At 38.6% G+C, this 18,092-nt stretch overlaps 1 protein-coding gene across 2 annotated transcripts in view; it reads left to right on the forward strand.

The window, feature by feature from the left end:
- Positions 1–7,054, forward strand: part of TTC8 (tetratricopeptide repeat domain 8) — a 29,074-nt gene extending 22,020 nt beyond the window's left edge. Inside the window, exons 11-14 of one of the 2 annotated variants that reach the window (XM_070931487.1) lie at positions 805–979; positions 2,336–2,458; positions 6,386–6,469; positions 6,938–7,054. In XM_070931487.1, the coding sequence (XP_070787588.1) occupies positions 805–979; positions 2,336–2,458; positions 6,386–6,469; positions 6,938–7,054 (499 nt within the window). The remainder of the gene's footprint in view (positions 1–804; positions 980–2,335; positions 2,459–6,385; positions 6,470–6,937) is intronic. The other variant, XM_070931486.1, reaches the window with a different exon arrangement.
- The last annotated feature ends 11,038 nt before the right edge of the window (positions 7,055–18,092 follow it).

Below are 18,092 nucleotides of genomic sequence, written 5' to 3' on the forward strand. Positions count from 1 at the left end.
ATCTACTAGTTCTGTTCCACAGTCTAAAGTCTAAAACAGATTCAAGGTCTCCATTATTTCCACCAGTGTTGATAACCCTGGGAACACATGAACTGATTTGTGGTCTGTCCTATAGAGTCTCACTATGATTTGTAATTTGTGATATTAAATGAGATGGGGGAAACTGCCATGCCATGAAATATATTATATAGAATTCCCTTTTTCGGTTACCTAAAGGCAGCCTTCTTGAGCTCGGATGCTAAGAAAGGTCAGATCTTGAGAGTATTTTATTGAAAGACTACAAGGAATGCTAGATTGTAGATGTCTGCTTTGTAAGGCAGAGCAGTCTAAGAAATGAATGCCAGATAGATCAAGTAACAGCTATAGTAACAGATCTTGCAAATCTGAATGCACTTACCCACCTCCCTCACTTTATATTATCTTTTTATTATCTTTTTATATAAAGATTGGCCTGACACATTTACTCAAACTAGTTTCTTGGAATGGGCTCAAGCCATGCTTGTTTATCATTGCCTTGGTAGCAGCTCTTCCTCCTGTCTTTCAAGGCCATTCTTTATTCCCACTACAATAGGCTGGACTGGAAAATCAAAACTACCCTTGAGTAGGCAGGACTATACTGTTCCCAATAAAACTTCTCAATGAAGTCAGCAGGAATCAAGCTTCTGAATGAGGATAACTGGGGTGTGTGTGTGTGTCTGTGTGTGTGTGTGTGTGTGTGTATAGAATTCGCATGAGCACAAGAAACTTTCAAGAATCATGCTCCAAAAATACAAATTGATTTATTTACTTTTTATATTGAACTAGGCGACTCCTGCAGATGGGCATTTATAATAGCCAACTCTTTAACAATCTAGGCCTCTGCTGTTTCTATGCCCAGCAATATGACATGGTTCTCAGTTCATTTGAACGTGCACTATCTCTAGCAGAAAGCGAGGAACAAGCTGCAGATGTGTGGTACAACTTGGGACATGTAGCTGTGGTAAGAGTAATGCCTGTTAAGAATACTTTGATAAAATATTTATGCAGAAATGATTAGATTATAGCCTAGAAAGCATTAGTAACCTAAAACCTACTTATCAACTATCAGAAAGATGAAGAAGAAATGTTTTTGCATGCTGTATATAACAATACATTTTTTCCTCTTGAAGAAGATAAAAACAGTCTCAATGGAGGATTCTTATGCAGTATGTTGCTGTAAAGTAGCCTGCCTGAAGATTTTCCAAACAAAACTTTCACAGCATGTACATTTCAAGGGTAAGACTTCTCATGGAGAAGCCTTTGAGAGGAAGTCTTGGTTCAGTTAAATCTGAGATAAAGTGACTTCTGAAAACTTCCTTGTAAAAATATATCTCATTTCTGTGTATTGATAATTGAAGTGAAAGATTGAAAAATGAAAGTATGCTAACTGCTAACATAAGGATTTTAATACTGATCTAATGAAATTCTTATTATAATTTGCTGAATTCACTTTACTAATTAAAAACTTAGTAAAGTTTTGAAGATATTTCTCAGGGATGAGTAACCTGAAGTTTTAGTGACTTTTTATTGCAGCCCCCAAAACATTCCAAGAGGGCAAAAAATGTTGGCCTTGTTCAAAGACATCCTGCAACCATCCAAGAGGCATGATAACAGTATCACAAAAGGGAAGGAAATATGAGGATTACAAATGATGTAAATAAACAAAATGCAGCCCCAACCAAAGGAAATATGTTCATTCCAGACTTACAGGAATTAGAGTAGGATATTTCTTTGCATGACTAGTTCTAATTTCCCAAGTTAAATGCATGTTCACATCCTATAGCTATAAATGAATTCTGGCAGAAAGTGGTTGATCATTTGGTAATTTTGTCAAATACCTTCCATTTAAACTGAAATAATGCATGATATTGCCTCCTTTCTTATGCTTTCAAGAAAGTTAATACAAGTTCTACTGAATCCAGTAAAAATTCCAGATAGTACAACACTGTTTTCTACAATGATAAAATTAGGAATCATTTCTTTTGTAAAATGGGCAGCGATATAAATTTGAAAAATAAATAAAAATGGAAGAATTTAATTCCCACTTTTTGTTACATAAAAGGTTTGAATGGAAGCCCTAATTCTAAGTGTTGTTTTAAAAACCCCATGTGGTCACAAAACTTGCCAAAATTACATTCACATTGTATGGAACATCTTTACACTCTCTTGATACTCCCAGTTCAATCCTTTCAGGACTAAGAGGAAGCAAGAGTGACACATACAACCATATCTCCTTTCCAGATTTATAATATCTGAATAGGGAAAAATTACCTGGTATATAGAAACTATGGACATATTCTGTGTTTTGACTTCTCAGGGAATCGGTGATAGAAATTTGGCTCATCAATGTTTCAAATTGACTTTGGCTAACAACAATGACCATGCAGAATCCTATAATAACTTGGCTGTGTTGGAAATGCAAAAAGGTCACATTGAGCAGGTTAGTATCAAATTTAAACGAAGGTGGGTCTTTAAGTTTCTATAGCTAATGTATTTTAGGAATAATGTTCTTTGAGATGAATGAGAACCATAGTAATGAAGTCTCATAGGCTGCATCAATGGTAGGAAAAGCAACTGTGCAAAGGCCTTTAATCAATCCACAGTGAGGGAGGAGATTTGTTTAAACTTGATACGTACAAAACGTAGTGTTGCAGCAGCAGAATATTCCACAGAATTAATTACATGTTTCAATTCTGCCTGTAGGCTGTACCAATACAGTCTTAATGGGTGTTTTCAGATCTCTATCCTTTGAATCAAAAATATTTTCTGATTCTGTGATCAGTCTGGCATAAGAACTGTTTTGGCTGAAACACCACAAATTTTTTGCAATTTGGAAGATTAAATTCTGGAAAACCAGAATGTCCAACATAATATGGAGAAGAAAGAAATTTAAGCTATCCTTATTGAGTCAATTATGTTACTAACACTGTAACTTGGTAAAAAATATGGTAGCTGTAAAGCCCCACTGAATCAGTCCTCCAAGAAAAAGAGTTGCATATAGAGTGCATTGTAAAGTAAACCCCTGTCAGAGTCCTGGAGGACATGAAACTTGTATTTGTAACACTGGGTGCCATGCCCAAGCCGAAAACAGTGTTGAAAAATGAAATCTATGTAATTGTTTTTATATATGAATTTCTCTGAATACATTTAACCAGTGTAGAATTTAAGATTTGCTCTTTGGATAACTATGAACAAATTAATTGCAGTGCTCCTTAACTTGGCAACTTTAAAATGTGTGAATATAAATTCTCAGAATTCCAAGCTAGCATGCATTAGTTTAGCAGATGAACCATAGCATACATTAAGTTTCAAAAACATACTTTAATTAAAACTCTATTCATAATTATCAAACTTCTTTCAGACCTACTGCTTCAGTATTCTAGCAGTTACCATGGAAATTATCAAATATACACCTGCACAATCCTTTGCTGTAATAAATAAAGATCATATACAGTGATGTCTAAGTAGCACTGTAGTATGTATGTATATATATGTATAGCATCTTTTCTTTTAAATATTTTCTTTCAATTTGCTTCCTGTTTTTTTGCAGTAAATTGTAGACTGTCATTTACAGCTTAGTTTGCAGTTGAGCAGACATGTACATTTCTGTTACTGAATATTGCATATCCAAATTGATGGTGGGCACACACTTCAAATTTCATATAATTCATAACCATGCAGTTGGACCAAGTGCACAGACCATCTTTCAATTTGGAGATTAGAAGAAATTTCCACCATTTAATCTAAACCACTGGTTGTATTCAATAATTTTATACAGAGTGGTTAGTGTTGAGGTAATTGATAATAAACTGTATCTTTCAGAATAACACATTTAATTTCAGTCATAGCACTAAATCAGAGCATAACCATTTCCAAACAACATATAGCATGGAGGAGGGTCCCTTGGTTCATGTAGTGCCCCAGGCTCGGGAACTCAGCCAGGTCTTTAAAGTTTTACCGAAGGCTAACAAAGTTGGGGCCATTCTAATCTCCAAAGGGAAGATGTTCCATAGAAGGGCTGCCTCAGGAAAAAAAAACTTGTCTTCTAGTTCCCATCAGCCGACATTCTTTGGCTGACGCATCTGCAACATGCCCATCTAGTTTGATCTAATTGGATGGGTAGAGACTCTTGGAAAAAGGTGATTCCCTCAGGTACCCTGGCCCCCATATAGGGCTTTATAGGTAATCACCAGCACCTTGAATTGCATAAAGCATTTGTCACAAGAATAGAGCTGTGGGGTAGACACTCACAAGAATCGCTTTGTAATAGGTACATGCACCTTTCCCAGCACAGGATTTTGCTAAAAAAAATTATTGGTTTCAGAGTATGTTCTACTGCTTAAGTGTGAATATAAATAATTTTGCATAATTGTATGTTGTTAACTATTTGTAAACTGCCTAGAATCACCTAGGAAGAGTCAAGTGATATATACATTTTAATAATAATAATAATAACAAGAACAACCATAACAAGAACAAGAACAATTCCCTGTATCTGAAAAGTCATGAGAACACAAAGTGGAAAAAGTTGCCGAAAATGAGAAAGTGAAGATCTTGTGGGACTTTCGAATACAGATGAATCGTCATTTAGAACACAACAAGCCAGTTGTTGAAATCCGAAGCATACAATTTATTGATATCGCTGTACCAGGAGACACTGAAGTCGAAGAAAAAGAACTAGAAAAAATAACAAAATACCATGACCTGGCCATCGAAACTACGTGATTATGGATGAAACATGTGACAGTGATACACATTGTCATCGGGGCACTTGGCACCATGTCCAAGAATTTTACAAAATACATCAAGAAATTACAGCTTCCTTCAATAACACCAGCGGAACTGCAAAAAACTGCACTACTCAAAACATCATACGTTTTAAGAAGATACTTGGTCGATACCTAGGATGCTGGCAGCAACCCGTATCAACCATCAGTGTCAGTAAATAATATTTATGATACATCTTTAAATGTTCAGTTGACGTGAGTTTCATGTGTAATGAAAATAATAATAATAATAATAATAATAATAATAATAATTCATTGACATTGCAATACCTGGTGATGCACGGATTGAAGATAAGCAGCAAGAAAAAACCACAAAGTACCGGCAAATTGAAGTTGAGCGACTGTGGAAAAAAAAATTGTGTGTTGTCCCGATTGTAATTGGAGCCCTTGGAGCAATACCCAAAGGGCTACCCCGCTATTTAGAAATTCTAAATTTGCCGGACTTGAACATTTTGACTCTACAAAACCACCTTACTCGGAACAGCTTACATCCTCCGACGATACCTTAACAGTTCCTAGGTCCTTGGTTAGGACTCGAGCTGCTGAGCTATTAACCAGCCTCAAAGGCTGTGAATCTCATTAAAGACTAATAATAATAATAATAATAATAATAATAATAATAATAATAATAATAATAATAATAGTACAGACTTAACAATTGTGAATAAGAAAGACAAAGAAATACTACTTGCCTGCAAGGAAGAATTGATGGGGCCATAAAATAGACAAAGTAATAGAAAATGAAGAAGCCAGCACCTGGGACTTTAGAATTCAAACAGACAAGCATCTGCCATACAGCTCCCCAAATTTAACAAGTAAGAAAGCAAAAATCTGTATAATATACATTGCAATACTTGGAGACAGCAGAATAGAAGAACTTGAGGAAATCACAAAATATAAAGATCTGCAAATGGAAGTAGAACTGTGGCAAAAGAAAGCAAAGATATAGTATGAATAATGAGAGGTGCCTTGGTTCCCCGAACATCTGGAACATACTTGAACACCATTGGCATTGACAAAATCACCATCAGTCAATTGCAAAAGGCAGCTTTATTTGGAACACCTTACATCATGTGAGGATATCTTCTGATGTTATTAAAACAAAACATCTGCCTATGCCAGGATTTTGGGGAGATGGATAGGTGGACAAAAATGCAAATCCAGTCTAAAATATATGGCTAACTGTGCAGTTAATAATACATAATGTGTAGGAGATATTAAAAGTTAATTAAAATAAGTTTCTGCTTGAGGAAGTGATCTTGGTTTAACTAACAAGCCTGAGTTTGACTTGCAGAAGGGCCCATATTCACAAGGGTACCTTGTCTTCTCTATGTAAGACAAAAGAGTGTGAGGGGAGGACACAAAGTTCAGTTCAATTAAATTAAAAAAACCTGATAATTTGAGTGTTTCTCGAGTATTTAAATTATTCTATAGTGTGTTGTATGTAAAGTTAAATAGACTAGTGATCTGACTTGGTCTAAGAAAAGTTATTACATTAGAATAACATGGGACAAACCAAGATGAAAAGGGAGTGTAGAGTACCTTGACCTGTACAAATACGAACACTGTTTCTGTTTTAGGCAAGAGTGTTTCTGCAGACGGCTTCATCAATAGCACCTCATATGTATGAGCCACATTTCAATTTTGCTGTCTTGTCTGAAAAGGTATTGTCATCACCCTTTTTTTTTCATATTAGTTTGTATATCTTAAATATTTTTGTCCCGAAATTTGCCTGGGAATAAGTTAAATCAGTTTACAAATGAAAGACAAATCTGATGTACCTAGAAGATTTGACAAAAAGGAAAATAGGTTGGAAAGGAGAATGAAAAGCAATAAATTCACGAACTGAATTTTTACTACAGAAGTCTTATATAATTTGCTCATCTGAAGTATTCGTTCCAGTCTCATCCTAGCAGTCCATGCATCTGTACTGTATTCAAAGACAGCCCCATGCAGAGTGCCTTAGAGTTCAAAATGAATAGGACATGAACTTTTTGAAGCTAAATTAGGGTTGTGCCTTTTACTATATATGTTAGAATATAAATATTTTAAAAGTGAATCATTAGATGAAATCTTAACATATAAGGCTGTTAGTAGCATTTCTGTCATTTGGTATATTTGCTTTTCTGCAGGTTGGAGATCTCCAAAGAAGCTATATGGAAGCTCAGAAGTCCAAAGAAATTTTTCCAGAGCATGTGGACTCTCAGCAACTTATTAATCAGTTAAAACAGCACTTTGCCAGACTTTGATGTATCGCCAACCAAAGAAAATAATCATTTTTCTTCAAAGTTGCAGACTTAAACAAAATTACAAACAATTCTCAGAAAATTTTTACATTTATATGCTTATTTATATTAAATTTTATTTAAACTGGGTGCAAGCTGAAGATTGTTACTCTCTCAGATGGTTAAAAGCTGCTTTAGTAGAATCTTATCTTTTTTAAAAAACAAAACCCTGACTAGTAGCAGCATTCATTTTAGGTATGTTAAGTGAAGCAAGGCAAATTTTAGTTTACCTCATAATGAGTAATGGAAATATTTCCATACAGGAAACTGCTTAAAAATGTACCCTTGTTGTTTAATTCCCTAACTACAATACATGGATGGGTTCTTTCCTCATGTGTTGACAGACTGAGTGTAAATTCTTTTTTTTCTTCTTTCTTCGCTTGACCACGCCTCCTTTGCTCCCAACCCTTCAGTCTTTTGCCACAAAGGCACAGTCAATCAATAGTCTATAACCAAAAAGATGGAAAAAAACAGAAACCAAGGCCACCCCGGAAACCCGGAGCAGGAAACCGAAAGGGAGGGTATGGATTGTAGTCGCAGCGCCCAGAAAAGGGACGTTCAGGTAAGACAACGTCCGTTTTCCAGTGCGCTGCTCCTACAATCCATGGATGGGATATACTCAAGCTCAAGACTCCTGGGCGGGAGGCTGACTGCTCCCGGGGTCCATGGCAGAATGCACACTTTGTAATACCTCCGACCAAACGATGCCTCAGCCGAGGCATAGCTGTCAATTTTGTAATGACGTATAAAAGGAGAAATGGATGACCAAGTGGCCGCCCGACAAATGTCAGTGACGGAAGCCTGGGTAGCCCAAGCTGCCGTAGTAGCTGCGCTACAGGTGGAATGGGGCAAAATCCTGCCAGGAAGAGGCCTGGCCTTGAGTTCATACGCCGTCAAGATGCAAGCCTTTATCCACCTGCCCACCATGGAAGAGGAGACCTTTCTACCCATAGAGGATGGATGAAAGGACACCGAGAGAGCCTCGATCCAGCGAAAGGAAGCTGTCTGCCTAATGTACCGGCGGAGGGCCCGCTGCACATCTAAGGTGTGCCAACGTTCCTCCAGCTGATGTTGCGGCGCCGGGCAGAAGTCAGGTAAGATGAGCTCCTGGGCCCAGTGAACCCAGGAGTTCACCTTGGGCAAGAATGAAAGATCCAACCTTAGAACCACTCTGTTGGAATGAAATATACAGAGGTCCTTCCGGATGGACAAGGCTGTCAAGTCCGAAGTCCTCCTGGCGGATGTAATTGCCAAGAGAAAGGCGACCTTGAAGGACAGAAATTTGAGGCCAATGGAGCCCAATGGCTCAAATGGGGCAGACGTTAGAGCTTGGAGAACCAAGGGTAGGTTCCACGAAGGGTAGCAATGCACTACCGGCGGGCGGAGATTCGTGGCCCCGTGCAGGAATCCCCGAATCCTCGGATGGTGAAAGAGCAACTGGTATGGTACACAGGTAAGAACAAAGCCACTACCTGCCGATGCAAGGTAGTTGGAGCAAGTCCTTTATCCAGGCCGGCCTGCAGGAAGTCAAGAATCTCCGGTATTGAGGCGGATGTCGGGTCAACGTGCTGTTTTGAACACCAGGTACAGAAAGTTTTCCATGAAGCCTCGTAGATACGGGCCATCGATGGCCGCCTGGAAGCCTGGATCACCTTTTCCGAAAGACGGTCCTTCCTCAGCAGGACCCTCTCAAGTGCCAGACGGTCAACTGGAGCCACTGAGACTCTGGATGGAGGATGACCCCCTGGCAGAGAGAGACCTATTGGCGAGGAATTATGCAGGGCTGAGACACGGAGAAGGCCACCAGGTTGGCGAACCATGACCGGCGCGGCCAATGAGCCACCAAAAGCAGTTCCTCTCGCTCAGCCCGCAGCTTCTGAACGACTAGAGGGATGGGAGGGAATGCATAAAGTAGGCCGGGTGACCAACGGCAGCGAAGCGCGTTGCAACCCTCTGCCGCCGGGCTCGGAAACCATGAACAAAACCTTGGGAACTGAGCGTTTTGCGGACTAGCTAACAGGTCCACGGCAGGCGGCCGAACCACTGTGACAGTTCCAGAAAGAGACGGGGATGAAGCTGCCATTCTGCCGGATAGATCCTCTCCCTGCTCAGCCAATCCGCCCGGATGTTGGAGATGCCGGATATGTGATCCGCCTTGATCGACAGCATGTGACATTCTGCCCAGCTCATCAATCTCTCCGCTTCGAGCATCAAGAGCTTGGATCGAGTGCCCCCCCTCCCGATTGATATGTGCTTTTGTGGATATGCTGTCCGTGAGAATCAGCATGTTGCCCCTACATTATGGCCCAAAAATGGCGAAGGGCCAGGCGAACAGCCCACAACTCCAGCCAATTTATGCTGTTCACCCGCTCCGCTGGGGACTATTGTCCCTGAGCCACCTGATCGAGAAGGTGAGCGCCCCAGCTGTAGAGGTTCGCATTCGAGGTCAGCACTAGATGGTCTGGTTCTAGAAAGGTGCAGCCCTTCAGGAGAGCTGCCGATGTCCACCATCTGAGGGACAGACACACTTGAGGCAAGATGACCTTGCATGTGGAATTGCTGTGTCCCGTCCTCTGGAATGGCAGCAGAAACTACTGCAAGGGGCGAGTGTGTCTGTGAGCCCAGGGAACGATGGCGATACATGAGAGCATCTTCCCTAGCAGCTGGGACAGATAAGAGAACCGACCTCTGGGACACCACCTGCCTCACCAAGTCTGTGATGCTGAGAATTCGGTCAGGGGATAAGAACACCTGACATTTGACAGAATCGATCACCGCCCCGAGGTGAACGAGGCGGATAGTGGGAATCAGTTGACTTTTCTCCATATTGATGGAAAAGCCGTGCTGTTGAAATGTCTGAATCACCAAGTCCATGTCGCGGACTGCCTGGGTCGGGAAGGACGATAGAACGAGGATGTTGTCGAGGTAGCAGGGAATGTGTACCGGGACTACCCTGAGTGTCGCTGCCGCCACCACCACCAACTTGGTAAAGGTTCTGGGAGCCGATGAAAGGCCAAACGGCATGGCGCAGTACTGAAAGTGACTGCTGGCATACTCGAACCGGAATATTACGGCCCACTCCACAAGGAGCGCTGCCACATCGGCCTGGTCTACCAGGGCTCCCCTGGAGGAAGTCTGCAGGGCAGCCACCTGGTCCTCTCCTACTCCATTCATCCGGCATTACCGGTTGGATACCTACGCCTCGGCTGATGCGGCATTTGGACGGAGAGTGTTGCAAGGAGTACATCTGGAGATTGCTTCCTGGATCTGGCCTGCACCCACCCTATAGGACATCGGCTTTGGTATGTCCCAGGCATGATTGCCGTGCCCACCATCATGAGAATGGGCGTTGGTCTTACCTGATTGTTTTGGCATGCAATGCAAGTCCGAGGGGAGGAGTTGGGCGTTGGTCTTACCTGATATGCCCTTTCTGTGATAGGTGGGCATGGCAATCAGCCCCTCCCTGTTGAGCCGTTCCCGGGCATGGGGGTGGGTGGCAGTCTCATATGTTTTCTATTTTTACAGACACGACAGTCTGCTGATCTACCTCATCTCAAAACTGGACTACACAGGAAGAGGCGGGACTTAAGAACTTTTCAGCAGACTCGGTCTCATTGGAGCAAGGCAGTGTCACTCCCAGGCATGACTGCCATGCCCACCTATCACAGAAAGGGCGTATCAGGTAAGACCAACGCCCAACTCCTCCCCTCGGAGTTGCATTGCATGCCAAAACAATTAGGCACAGGGACAGTTTCTTCCCTCATGCCATCACTCTGCTGAACACCTAATTTTCACAATACTGTCTAATCTTTTATGTACATTTACCCATGTTGTATGGCTGTAGCATTATCTTTATCTTCCTTACTATCCCTTTTATTGGTATTATGATTATTATTATTCTTGCTTTGCATGTACATCGAGAACAACTGTGCCACAGATAAATTCCTTGTGTGTCAAATCATACCTGGCCAAATAAAGTTCAGTTCAGTTCAATTCAATTATTTTTCAAGTGATCTCAAACACTTGGAAGGAGAATCTGGAAGAAGCAAAACCAGAGATGGGAGGGAGGAGAGAAAGAAGCCATAATAACAATTTGAAAAATGAAGTAATTAAAGTCTAGGAACTAAGCTGTAAATCAGCCAAAGAGTAAAGAAACTGTTAGAGATAAATACGCAGGAAGGATTGAAAAGGGGAGGGGAGAACTTAATGTTTGCGTGGAAAAAGGAAGCTTTAAGATTAAAAACTGTAGGAGAAAAATAAAAACAGAAATAAACAGTTATCTAGAAATATATAGGAAGAAGGTTTAAAAGAGACATGAATAAGAAATCTTGGTATATTTTTAACAATTGTATAATAAAACACATTTTGTAATAAAAAATATAGTTTTTTGTAGTAAAAAAACTGAATTTCGTTGTACGGCTATACTGTGTATACATGTACAATGACAATAAAGTTATTTAATTTAAACTGATCTCCTGTGTGATTGCTGAATCTCTCAGTGAGGAATTACAGACTGTTGCCCTTAGCACTCAGCTAACAGACATTTACAATACCAAAGGAGGAACATACAAATAAACAGGAAAAGAATATAATAAAAGAGAAATGAAAAATCAGTTAGAAAATAAATGTAAACTAATAAAGAAAAGGAAATTGTAAATGCTGAATTTGCTCCAAAATTTGTGAATTTTATGTTTTCTTGTTAGTTCTGTGAGAAATTTATTATTTCTGTAAATTCGGTCTTAATACAGGAATATTAAAACATGGGTTTAAAATTAATTATGATTGTGTGTGCCAGGCAGAAGAGTGTGTTCCAACTTTTATAAAATGTTGAAAATAAGGGGGGGGGAAGAATTGATGATTTATGGGTGTGCTGATTAAAAAGGGTTGAAAATGGAAGAAAAAGAACCACGCAATATAATTTTAAAGAGGAGAGATACTAAATGTAATTGCTGTAAAAATCCGAAGTCACTTCTTTTTAAATACTTTTCTTTTTATTGCTTCCTGTGCTTCTTTCCCTTTCCTTTATTTCCCTTTATATATTTTCAGGTTTATCTTTCACCTATATAAAGATATCTAATAAAATTAGAGGATAGTGTGTCCCAGCTTGACACATGGTTGCACCCAAGTCTCAAGAATCAGAGCCTGCAAATGTGCAGCCAGTTGTAAGGGAGTTTGGGCAAAATGCTGATTAGAGAAAGTAAAAGCAGAGGTCAAGATCAGTCAGTTGTGAACAAATCCACAGTTCGTCACCCTTTCTGCAGACTTGCAAAAAAATAAAATAAAAACAAACAAAACAGATGAGCTGTGGGTTTGTTCAGTGAAAGGAACCAAGACAAGAAAGAATGTTAATGCCAGCTAATATGCAGAATGATCTAATGCAGGGGTGGGGAACCATGGCTCTTTTATGACTTGTGGATTTCAACATGGCTGGGTCAGGAATTCTGGGAGTTGAAGTCCACAAGTCATAAAAGGGCCATCCCTGATCTAATGGAATAGGATCACTGGTTGACTTGGTGAACAGAGGGTAGATTTGAAAAGGACAGTGTAGTTATTAAAAAGTTTGTTATTTAGACTGAAAAAGATCTGTCAGACAGCAATTAATCAAACTTGAAAGAACGCTGAGGTACCTAAGATACCACCCATTTTTTCTTCTCAGTTCTTCAAAAGTAGTTTGATTATTCATAACTTTATTGTATTGTTTTCATAAAGCTGAGAATGAAGAATAAATCCATTAGTGCTCTGTTCAAATTAGCACATGTCCTGGATAAAGAAACCTTCCCTCACCTCTGCTTTGCACAAGAAGAAAATAAATTGCTTACATCTGCTGTGATGGAATCATGTATGTTTTGAAGTGGCAGAATTTCCTCTGCTTATGTTGGGGACAAATAAATATAGTTTACAATCTGTCACCACCCCAATAAAATGGCTCTCTTAAAATTTGTCTCTTTCTGTTTCTTCTCTTGGTAGAACAGGCACTTAAAAATAGGGAGAGTAGTGTATTTTGTCATATATCCCAAAGGATAAATTTATTTAAAGATAACACTGTATGAACAATTCATCTGGATATAAGTTGCTTCTATTTAAATCTAAGGAACAAAGCTATGCTTGTATTTACAACTCATAGTTTATTATAAGAGCCAGAAATCTTCTGTCTTTTACACATGCCAGTTGACTCATTTTCTTTCTGTCCCTTATAGCCTATCAACTCTTTTCTAACTTTCTCCAAGCTAGCTTTATAGCAATTATAGTTAGTTTTCTGCTCTGACTCCCTTTTAAGAAAGTGTCCAATTAACTCTCTACAGTTGACATGCAACTGTAATTGAATCTGGAATTACAACTCTAAGTCTTTAGATTCGTAAATTGAGGCGTCACATGAACAGACCCAAGTTTTCAACATTTTTTGCAGTGTTTGTTAAGTGAACATCACAGTTGTTAAGCAAACCCACTGTACCCAATTTTTTCCCAGCACTTTTTTTTCCTGGAAATTGGAATTGAAAACTGGAAACTGGCAAAAAAAAATACTGAAAAAAATCTGGTTACATGACCAAGGGATGCTGCAAATGGCTGTAAAGGTGATTCAATTGCCAAGTGCCCAAAATGCAATCACATGACCACAGGGTTTGTATGCGAATTTGAAAACGGTTCATAAATAACTTTTGGGAGGATCATGATAATGATCACTAAGCAACTAGTCATAGGAGGGGACTACCTGTATTAGCATTATATAAAAACTGTTTTTGTACCCAATCTAAACTACAATTCATATCCTTGTTTCACGTTGTATATATGTTTGATTTTATGCTGTATAAAATCTGAGCATATCTTCTAATTTCTCCTGAAAAAAAACCTGTTAGAGCAGCTGAAGGGCAAGAGACCGAACAGGCAAGTGTTCTTACAAATAGTGAAACATGCTACCAACAAGCTTCACAGAAATGCAGCATTTTTAAAGTCTTGCTTTGTGGTAGTGTCAGGTACCCATTGAGTCAGAGCTGACCTAGAAATGCCATTCTCACATGTTGCCAGTGCGTTGGAGCTGTTTTCAAACTAACATAGAATTCTTGCATGAGAGTATCGTAAATTCATTTGAACTGCTCAATGGTAACGTTGCATTTATAGTTTTCTCATTGCACTATACATAAAACCCCAATCAAATGTTCCATTAAAATTAATTTCTGTTCAGTAAAAATTATGATTAAATTCTCAGTTAAATTCTCAGACAAATAGGGCTAGGATTGCAATTTAAGAGGTTTAAAGTCACATGTCATTATGCAGAAAGAAGAGGAAAGCAAAACACACCATTTTTCAAATGCTATACTAAATTACAGACAAACCAAGGATGTTTGTGTATTTCTTTGCTTTGACCTGACTGAATCCATTTTTCTACTATTAGAAGTACTATTCTTAATCAACATGATTTTAACATAAGGTGACCACTTTATCCAGGTTTTGTCCTTGAAAAAGACAGGATGATTGTATGGGTTGTTTAGTAAAAGAAGCTTCTTTAATTATTGGAAACTCTTGATTTAGCGGTTCCTTACTTCTGGATGGACAGAAGAAGAGGTCATTTTCTTCTACTTCTCTCGAACATGGGAGATGCTGCATTAAGGACTGCAGAGAGAGAATAATTTATGAAAATGCCCTCTCTATTTTCTCCTAGTGGGAACATATTAAGTAGAATAAAAACTTTGGCTCCAATACAAAGCTTTGAAGAAGCATACTAGACAGCAAGTTGCTATTTAGACTTGAATGTTGGAAATTAGTGAGAGATACTGGAATTGTCGTTTATCGACTTCTGAAAGACTACCAACAATTGTCCTTACTCATTTCTGCTTATCATTTAATAGACAAAAATTTAATATAAGACACATACTCATGCAATGTATACAGTGATCATATAAAAGAGTACTTAAATCAAATTATTTACATATAGAAGCAAATAAATGATTCCAAGAGTTCATAACCATTATTTTTACTCTTAGAAGATTAGATAGAGGCAGCAAGATGGAAAGAGGAGAAAAGATAGGGAAATAGAAGTCTATGGGGATTCTAAATCACTCAGGTCATGGTTGTTCCAAAGATGTTTTTCAAAAGGCAACTGGATTTTCTTGGGTTTTTTTCCTTGAAAACATTTCACATCTCATCCAAGAAACAAATAGAAATGGCCTAATCCAGAGGAATAATGAACCTGAGATACTAGCAATTCTGAGTAGAACCATCACAAAGTGTGAGAAAAAATTATGGAAGGAAAAAGAAGACTTGGAAGATAAAGGAATTGGGGAAAGAAATTCACTCAGCTAGAATGTAGAATACAGATTGTAGAATCATAGTGAGTGAAAGAACAAAACATGTTTCTGAAAGTTTTTCTTCAATATAGAAAATCCTCAAGTAGCAACTGCAGTGTGGACCCAGTAACTGAGGCTTTACAAAGAATAGAACTTACTTCAGGCAAAGGGACCCCAAAGCATTAATGCCATCTGATAAAGGCGAAATATTAGATTTGCCTTGCAGAATCTGTGGGTCATTTTGTGACATCTGGTTTGAAATTTATCCGCTTTGACATCCTTTGGGGAAAAACTTGGACTGCCCCATCTTCATTTTTACTACTGTTTTATAAATAAGATTTTATTATGGAGAAGTTTTAATGGATATTGTTGCTTAATATATTTATATATTGCAGCCATCATTTTGCTAAGTAAAAAGTAAAAAATAAAGGTCTCCAGGCAAAAACCTATCAACTTCAATGAGTAATGATTCACCTCTGCTTTGCCAGATTCTGATTTTATCAGTTAATTGTCTTTTATAAAACAGGGGTGCTTTTAAGCTAGAAATTCAACAGCAATTTAATTAGGATATAGAAGTTATCCTTGTTTCCAACCTTCGCAGAAATAAATGAAGCTGAGCTTCTTTATGTCAATGGTATTCCCACCTATACCCCCCTTTGCTCTCATGAAGGTACTGAAACTGCAATTGTAACGCAGACCCTTTCTGCTCATGATAGCTAGAGTAGCAAATTCAAGTGAATGTATTAGCTTACCTATAGTATAACTTACTGTGCAAAAACTTCAACTTTTAAAAAAAAACACTAATCTCTCAAAAATTCAGTTCAACAAGATATGGAATTTAGAAGAACACCAAGAAAGTTGTTGAGTGCAGTATTTTTGAAATTCAAGTACGGTTAGTTTCATTTCCAGAATAAAGCAGGGGTGAAATGCTCCCAGTTTGGACCGGATCGCCCGATCCGGTAGCGATGGTGGCGGGTGGTTCGGAGAACCAGTAGCGAAAATCCCTGCCCCCCCCCCATGCCCAGCTGAGCCACGCAATCATCAGAGGCTGTTTTTTTTTTTTTACTTTTAAAAGCATTTTTTTCTGCAACCTCTTCACTGAAGAGGTTGTAGGAAAAAAAATGCCTTTAAAAGCCTCTGGCGATCCCAGCTGAGTTGCTTGATCGTCAGAGGCTTCTAAAAGCATTTTTTTCTGCAACCTTTTAAGGTTGTAGAAAAAATGCTTTTAAAAGTAAAAAAAAAAAGTTGGTCATGCCCACCCAGTCACATTACCACCACCACCACCAAGCCACGCCCACAGAACCAGTAGTAACAAATTTTAGATTTCACCCCTAGAATAAAGTTATAAAGCTCCTACGTACTTAAAGAAACCAAGAAAAATCCAGCCATAGAGTTTTCTACTGCACTGTGAAACTGCTGGCTAGAAAGGATTGAAGCTAACAAGAAGGGATACTGGCTAGAAATGATTGAGATCAAGTTGAGGAATTAAGTAAATAGAAGATAATGTGCGAAAGAATACAAGTATGAAATTCATTCTTCAGTCTCTATTTTTGAACATTTGATTTATTTTGTGTGTTTTTTTAACTACATCCAATATGTGGCTAATCCAACACAAAGGAAGTTATTAATGTCTGCAACCAAAATTTGGATTTAAAAAACATGAACGTACATGAGAACTACTGAAGCTTGTGGTTGCAATGCTATTGGTGTCCATAAACACATGGCCATTCTAGCATGTTCTGCTTTCCCCACAGTTATGCTCCCATTATAAACACAATGGTTATGATGGTGTATTTTTTGTCTGTGCCTACAGGCATATTGTGTTCTAAAAAACTGCATCTACCATAATCCCTCACTCAAGGAAGAAGCTCCTTCTTCATTTTATGCTACTGAATGTACTGTATTGCATTTGAACATTTTTAGCATATGCTCAAGAAATAACAAGGCAAGGCAAACCCAAAATATTGTGCATCCCTGGCGAAAAGAAAATGATGTTAACAACAAAGGAGAGTACTTGTAGCTCAGGGTTAAAATGTGGGGTCCTTGCTGTCCTCTGAGCTTGGTTGTTTTCTAAAACAGTAAACTTCACTGATGATCATACCTAGTTTGGGTAATGAAATGTCTACATGAAAACAACCAAGCTCAGAGAGCACCAAAGACCCCCCTCAAAATGATGTTACACCTGAAGCTAAATTGTAGTCACAAGGTATTAAGCCAGAAGGAGCCAAGAGAAAATCTAGGATGAAGGATTAAGGACATAATCAGGATATGTGACCCTACCATAATTTGGGTTGACATTGTTGATCAAGCAAAATTTAATAGAAGAAAGAGTTGTCTTATTTTTCCTGGGTAACATTTACTAGACTGCTTGGTACTTCCTGGCTCACCAGATGCATCAGCCACATTTAGACCCAGAGGCTTTTTGCTTTGAGTCATTGACATTGGCTTTCAATAATAACTGAAAAGCTTTGCTATCTGTAATCACAACACTGAGAACTTTCCTTTTTTAAGAAAAATGTTGATTAAAAAAAAAACCTCTCCTAGAATCAAACAGACTGACTGTCACAGTGTATAATCCCTTTAAGTAACTACATATAAAGTAATATCAGTTCTAACTCTAAAGAAATATTAACAGTATGGTTTGCAAAAGCTGCTTTTTCAATTTGCAATTTTCCATCATTCTTTTTTATTATTCCCTTTCATGTATAAGATTGCTGCAT

This window comes from Pituophis catenifer, unplaced genomic scaffold, assembly GCF_029215685.1.
Source record: "Pituophis catenifer annectens isolate HBS135680 unplaced genomic scaffold, rPitCat1.0.hap2 SCAF_1, whole genome shotgun sequence".
NCBI classification, from domain to species: domain Eukaryota; kingdom Metazoa; phylum Chordata; class Lepidosauria; order Squamata; family Colubridae; genus Pituophis; species Pituophis catenifer.